Source organism: Bombus vosnesenskii, unplaced genomic scaffold (genome assembly GCF_011952255.1).
Source record: "Bombus vosnesenskii isolate JDL3184/JDL3185 unplaced genomic scaffold, Bvos_JDL3184-5_v1.1 scf7180000013265, whole genome shotgun sequence".
Classification (NCBI taxonomy): Eukaryota; Metazoa; Arthropoda; class Insecta; order Hymenoptera; family Apidae; genus Bombus; species Bombus vosnesenskii.
In genome coordinates, this window is record NW_022882925.1 from 2,986,862 (window position 1) to 2,994,411 (window position 7,550).

At 37.8% G+C, this 7,550-nt stretch overlaps 1 protein-coding gene across 3 annotated transcripts in view; it reads left to right on the forward strand.

Annotated features, from left to right (window-relative positions):
• Positions 1-5,047, forward strand: part of LOC117243353 (protein lozenge-like) — a 37,259-nt gene extending 32,212 nt beyond the window's left edge. For all 3 annotated transcript variants that reach the window (XM_033510754.1, XM_033510755.1, XM_033510756.1), the window contains 2 exons: positions 2,729-2,899; positions 4,127-5,047. In XM_033510754.1, coding sequence (XP_033366645.1) covers positions 2,729-2,899; positions 4,127-4,596 — 641 coding nt within the window. In that variant the 3' untranslated portion in view covers positions 4,597-5,047. The remainder of the gene's footprint in view (positions 1-2,728; positions 2,900-4,126) is intronic.
• The last annotated feature ends 2,503 nt before the right edge of the window (positions 5,048-7,550 follow it).

The following is a 7,550-nucleotide window of genomic DNA, read 5'->3' on the forward strand; positions in this document are numbered from 1 at the left end:
CAAAGTAAAATACAGGAAACGTTTTAAAGAGGCTGCTGCCATTGAGTTCAGCCTCGACAGGTTAAATAATTTGACTTGGAAGGCTCGCGGAGTGTAAAGGCCTGTCCGTAGGTTTACGAGGGAATTAGCAACCGTTAATTACAAAACCGCCGTCTGTTTCTTGCGCGGCCAGCAGCCCCTCATAATCCAACGCGGGACTACGAAGCGTGCAGTTCAAGTCAATGGCGAAACCCGTGATTTATCGCCTATTAAAATCGACGGTTTTCTAATCAATTCTCTCGGCGACTTCCCCGCCTTGACCCGAAAGGTTCTCCTGCTTTCCATTCGCACTGTAAAATGTAAGTTTCTCGCCTATTGTCGACAGAGTAAGACGGATCGACAATCGATCGATTTGCCGCGGGAAATCGGAGTCAAATCTCTGTAAAATTCGACTTTATTCTGCAGCTACGCGATCTGCTCGGCCGAATCAGCCGTTTTCACTCAAATAGGAAAATCTTGTGGCATATCTGGTAGAGTGGAATACCTAATTTCGTAAGAACCGTATTTTTTTTACGTTTAGGTAAAACACAGTTTGCCAAGCTGACTGAACTGGTGAAATCTGACTCTGACTCGAAGATCTTTCCTTGTATTTACAATAATGCATAATAGGCGTGACTTCATCGTATTTTCATTTTTATTGGAAATCAGGTATAGTGGAAATTAACTATTTTCCGTTAGTTGAAAATTTGCTTAATATCTACTTTGACATATTTCTAACACTATAGTTGAATGGATATGTATATGCTTAATCTAAATTCTAAATTGCAACTTGTGACTTGTAAAATTTCGCTAATAATATTAATCCAATTGTAGGAAATGACTCTGTGAACAAAACGCAGGTTTCGAAAATTTTTGACAATATAAAATCCGGAGTTTTTGAAACTACTTTCTCGTAATAGTCCTTCTTGGAAGTGGCTGGGCGACGAACGCGCCCTTGAGAAAGCGTGTTTTGTCATCGGGCCGACGACTATCCGCCGAGAATCATCAATGCCCGGGCTTTCCACCGAGTCTTCCCGCTAGTGAACGACTCTCATATTATAGTCATCACGTATGCACCTCTGCAAACATGAGACAAACCTGCGAACACAAGTTCCTTGAACTCTTTGATTGACTTCCTAAACGTTTCCTCGTATCGTACGCGATACAATAACGTTTTATAATCTTTTCCTTCTTTTTTTTTTTTTTTTTTTTAATAAAATAGAACGACCAATAGAAATGATCGAATCATTGAATAAATACTCGAAGGCCAACAGGAAGCAGACTATAGTGTTACAGATGTCGAATGAAAGCTGAAACGGCCAATTGAGAGGACGAATAAAAAAAAGGGGGGAGTGAAATATTGTGTGTCGATGTTGGTTCTTTTCGTGAAACTTTATTCTCGATCTCTGGAGAATACGTATTTCATAATCACAAGTCAGTCGCGTTCAGCTTCGACGGAATAATGGCGAGTAATAATTTTGCCGAATCATCGTTGACTCAGCGTGCGATATTTTCCTCTCTGTATTTCCGTAACTTTTACCAGTTGCTCGTCTCGTCATTACCGCGGAGGTAGGTACTTGGAAATTCATTGCACGTCCGACGGAAGTCGCGTACTCTGCGATAAATATTTCAAGAGATGATAATTAATATCGGATAATTACTTGGTATAAATGACGTAGACCTTGTGATTCTTACGCTGGACCTACGAAAAGTCACGTATTTTTTAAATGTCCGATTAGTACGGATAGATGTTTTTGCATTTTTTGAGAAATTTAAATTGCAAAAATGAAGATAATATGAAAAGATGTATATCTACGTGAAATATCCAGAGTATAGAGTGTTAAATTATAAATCGAGTAGCTAAGTTCATGAGTAATGTACTTGTCTTTTGTATGTTACATAAAAATGAAAAATTATCTGTAATTAATCAGTAATCAGCGATGTTTCCTTCTTGAATTTTATAAAATTTCGATAGTAATAACCTCGATTGTTTTTCACAATTCAGTTCAGCAGCAAGTATATTTTAGATATTCGATATACTATTGCCTATTATTATATGTATTTTACGCATCTTTGTATTTTTAAATTTATTAAAATTGCAAGGCTGGTTATAATATTTAATGAACGAAATGAGTCCCTGCCTCTGCTCCCAAAGTTCCAATTCTTTAGTTGCATTCATGGAAATATAAATTTGTATAAACATCCGTGACCAATTAACGTGTACTAGCAATCATTTAGACTTCCGGCATACTTCGACTCCGTGAGTCATTTCAATTAATCTGACGGAGTTACTCACTCAGAACACCGTTACAATTTTACAAACAGTGCGTAGAATCGAGTCAATCGCCTATGAGTCTTCTCCTTGGAATCCCGTCCTATGAGTTGAAAGTATCCAACGTTTGTACTCATTGTCGGTATACTGAGAAATATTATGCGAATTATTATGCGTTTATGGGAAATTTAAAGGTGCGAATATCCATAGATTGCATATGTATGATACATAAAGGTATATAGAGAAATATATAACTCTCAGATATTTATACATACATAAAATGCACATAATTGGCAAAAATATATAAAATATTCAAATATAATAAATATAACAAATTTACTCTTTCAATTATTCTCATAACGATATGAATTCGCGTAAATAACCACAGTATGATTATTAAAGAATTTTTCTAATGGATTGCAATGATTTTTGTTGCAGATACGAGTACGGCTGCTGCAGAGTGGACTTACCCATCTGCAGCATCTTCTTATCCAGCTCCACCAGTAAGCAGTGGTGGCTCGTTTTCGCCGATTCCTGGAGGAGCGTTTTCGTATCCAGGGGAAGCCCTTTCTCATCATCCCACGACGGAACCGGTACCATTACCCACTGGTTAGTACCAAAATATTTCTCAATCCTTTCAGTGTATAGCACGAAAGCAAACCATCAGATATAGCGATTTTATAGTAATTTTAAATTTTATTTAAAATCGTAGATAAAGGAACAATTGTTTTTCAAATTGTTCGTTCTAAACATTTTCATTACTTTATTACACTGTAAAAGGATTAAATACAAAACAGCGATTTGCATTCATATCTAAAGGAAAATTCTGATATTTAGCCATCTCTACGCTGTTGTGACGCAGAATATTTTCCAAGAAGGCGTTCTTCCTCTTCTGTGTGACGTAACCACTTGTTAACACCAGTAAAATACGAATAATTCGTATAATCTTGTTATTTTTGCCAGATTCTCACATGCGTCGCTCATAATTGTTATCACAGCGAAATTGCTGACACCTGTTTGATCGCTCCAAACAGAACACCTTTAATCTCTTAACAAACACTTCTAGTTCTAGATATACATATATCTACACATCCGCTCATTAATACAAAGACACCCAGGTACAGGAAAACTAGATAAACCTGAAACACCATAAGGAAATTATTAAATCTCCATATTTGAAACCTTAGATCGATATGAGTAAAGAACTCACATATTCAACAAATCTCATCAATTATACTTACATAACGAATATTCATATTACATACTTACATACGAATATTAATACGTTTTTGATAATATCTGCATTGCCTCTCCAACTATACCTTCTATTACATATTTCATTTTCTATTTATTATATTCTATATGTTACGTCATACATACTATGCACACACTAGCTACTAAGTCAGACTTAGATTTCATACCATTTAATTCAACGAGGGTCACGCTAAAAAATAGTAGAAGTACCAATATCTATGGTTATTAATCCATTATTTTCCTCTAAAATTGTTGCAAATAGCATTCGCAACTGTTCTCTGGATCCGTGTATCTTAAATCTTTATCTCGTACAATACAAAATTCTAATTGATTAATTATTTCTCTAACGATCTGGATCAATTAACACGTTCAATTCGAGATCACCGGTTGTCCTGATCTACAACCAGAAACGTCTATGCTTTTTTCTCGAAATATCTGAAATATCCTCTGTATAAAAACCACTCGACTAACTTACTCGTTTCAACCACGCTTCAACCTCAGCCACAGCCTCCAAGTATCCATTCCTTCAGCAGAAACTTACATATCTAACAACAACTGCACAGTCTGTCTCAAATCTTGCAGTTCTTCCGTCAGACAGTCAACAGGACACGTACACGCCGAACTGCGTCTCCATGTATCCAAGTCACGGAACCTCGTCGACCTCGTTGCCATTGGTACCCAGCAAGACCAGCGATCCAGACATCTTCGCGGGCGGTGGGACAGGCAGCGGAAGTCCAGGTTACCACTACGGTTCCTGGACCTCTGGACCAGCTACGCCGGTCCCGGTCGCCTCACACAATTACAATCCAAACTACCAAGGCTACTATAATAATCCAAGCCAAAATTACATCAGTCCAGCGCCAATGGTCCTTTATCCACAGTTGTACAGCACGGTGAACCAGAACCAGATTCATCTGCATCTGCATGGTGATTTGAGCGAGGAACAGGTCACAATCGCTGGCAGCAATCTGACGATCAGCAGCAACAGGCTGGAGATCGGAGTTATGGGCGAAGAGAACGAACAAAGGAACGATGTATGGAGACCTTACTGAAGGGATTTGTAAACGAGTCTGTGACTTTAAATGTTATAAATGTGATATCGATGAAACGATAATGTTTGCAATAGAGAGTTGAGAGAAGGGTCGAGCGAAGGTGTTAGGAACTTGGTGATGTAGTGGTAGTGCTCGAGGAAATGGTCGATTTTTCGCGGTCATACCAAGTGTGATTGGTATCGACGGTGACTGAGAACTGGAACACGAATGTGTAGATACGCTGTCGTCGTGAGAAAGTCTCGAGGTGTTAGGAAAGGATCTCGACTCTAAGAGCGTCTCTAACTCGATCGTTTAGAAAAAGCATCGCTGGAGGAGCGCGTAGAGGGATCAGGGCTCGATACGCGGCTGTAAATTGAGCCAGCGCGTACGTGTATCCGCAAAGTGGGAAGATAGTCATGTAACATTGTAAATACAGATATTTTCCATGAAATAAAATCTTGCCTGAACAGGTTCCTGCATGCCCCCGTTCACTAGATCCACCACGAGGAAGCTTCGTATACGTAGGAACGAATATAGACGTAGCATTAGTAAAGAGTCATCGAGAACATCGACGATTTTTCGTTCGTTGTTTCTCGTTCCTGTCATTAGCAGGAAAAATGTAACAAAGGTAGGATCAACGAATTAATCTTCTTCGCAATTCGAGTAGAAAAATCTTGAAACACACATCTGCCCACAGAGGTATGTGGTTCTCCCTTTTTTCAGAGGGCACAGAGGCCACGAGTAATCCTTTTTACGGACGCGCTGCAAGCTCTATTTAATATTTAAAGCATACTGGAAATGACGAACGAATGGATAGTTGCGGTCTACGTCACTGTTCCATCCTCTCTCCCTTTACTTCCAACCCACCCTGTTTTCCACTCTTTTTTCCATCGGTTTTACGAGCCGACTAAAAAACATCATTCCTCGTTTGTACGATTTTCTACGAAGTAAAGCAGAATATTTCAGCTCTGAATGTTCCTTGAGTTGAATTAAATATCTTCCTCGTGTAAGATGAAAATTAAGATTTAGCGATAAGATTTCTTTAAAACTGTGGTAATTGTGGATTGTGGTAAATAATCGAGTTTCGAGTCGATAATGCAAGTTTTTAGAAATTCTAAAACGAAGTTGTATTGTACAACAATTGGAAGGATTAGAAAGTTACTTGAGCGTCGAGTCCCAAGCGAAATTACTGTCTGAATGAAGAATTAATGGATTATCCAACGATTCTGCTGCCAAGCTATGCGTAGAGAACAAATAGGATGTTTTCCTGATTACAATTAGTGGATAATGACCAGGTTCGAAGGAATTCACAACCATTTTCCTCTTTCCATTGAGTTTTCCAACATTTCCTTTGTTCGCTCCATTGGTTTCTATTTCGTATTTGCATTTCCACGTAAATAATTATCCCAATATTTTACAAGCTTGGACAATCGTCTCACAATTAATTCTATTGTATTCTTTGAATCACATTTGACGCAATTATGTTTTCTTACTCTTGTTGCATTTTCTAGGTTTTGACAAAAAATGTTCGGATGATTTTTATAAAAATTTTGTTAAAATATTGAAAATACTTTTTCTAAAGTAAGGGTGAGATTCATAAATAAAAATTCGAGGACTACAGCAGGTAAGTTATTAAAGATAATGTTTCCTTCGTTTCAAGGAACAAGATATAGAGTGACTACAAAAAGCATTCGCACACCGTTGTGTCTGTTATTGCATTTACGTACTAATTAATTAGGTCCAAGTACATTAGTGGTACTTTCGTACGACTACAAAAATTTAACACGTGCTATGAAAATGATATAGTAGAACCCAATAGAATATGTTTCATTGAAAAAAAAGGAAGTGTGCAAATACTATTTGTAGCCATTGCATAATACAAAATTCTAAATAAAAAGAAATGAAAAATTCCACAACACAGAATAATCATGGAAGGCGTAGTCTTTGGAGGAGCAGAATCTATGCGTGAACTTTCACCAAAGAAACGTGACGTTCCTCTGCGTTCGTCATCTTCTTCAGAGGTTGCACGCTTTCCCGCTTCCTCTTCGCTGATGTTTACTACCTCGCCGAATGGGACAGGAATAAAAGCATGGAATAAGCCGAGGCGACCGTCGCTCATAAGCTTCCCTCTTTACGAGGATGACTTGACCGCAGACAAGACTCCCCGCCCTTTCCTAAGCCCGTTAAAACGAACTAAAATGCACTTCGTCTCGCAGGAAATCGTCGACACCTTTGATACTTCTCGAAGTACATCCAGCTTCGAAGGGAAGGTAATCGTATGACTGTTCTTTCATCTATTAACTCAGTCGACACAAGTTTTGAAACTGGATGGAAATTACGAGTTTCTAGGGAGATTTTTATCGAAGTTTTTATGGAAGTTCACAAAGAAATTTTCCAAAATTTGTATAAGAGTTCTTTGAGTAAAGTTCTTGAACGTTTATACAAAAATTGTTCAAAATTTTAGTTAGAACGTAATATAATCATTTAATGCGCTAGTTCGTGCAGGACAGGGAAAGAAATTTTTTAACTCGAGGAAAACTGGATGCAGTTTCGTTTCATTTTATCTTCTATAAGTAACGTTCTGCAACCAATTACCCTCATTTCGAACGACAGATTCGATAGTACAATTTTATTAACTTGAAATAATCGAACGTTTCACGCTCATACATCTCTTACTTGTCTATCGTGCTCAGGTTACGCTGATCTCGATTAAAAATACTATATGTGTCAATACTGTCCGCATTTCGTTCTTTTTCTCGCACAGAGAAAATTATTCGGCTTTGGGTAAATTTCGTTTATCTCTTTTTCGTGTGTGTTGTTTTTTTAAAGAAGAAAAAACAAAAGAAGACAGGGTTCTACGTAGGCACGTTTTATTATCAATAAGTAACCCCTCCACATTCTTTTTTTTTCATCATTTAAAAGATCTGACGCTCAACAATACTTACAACACCGATGGAATTATCTGAGGACAGAAT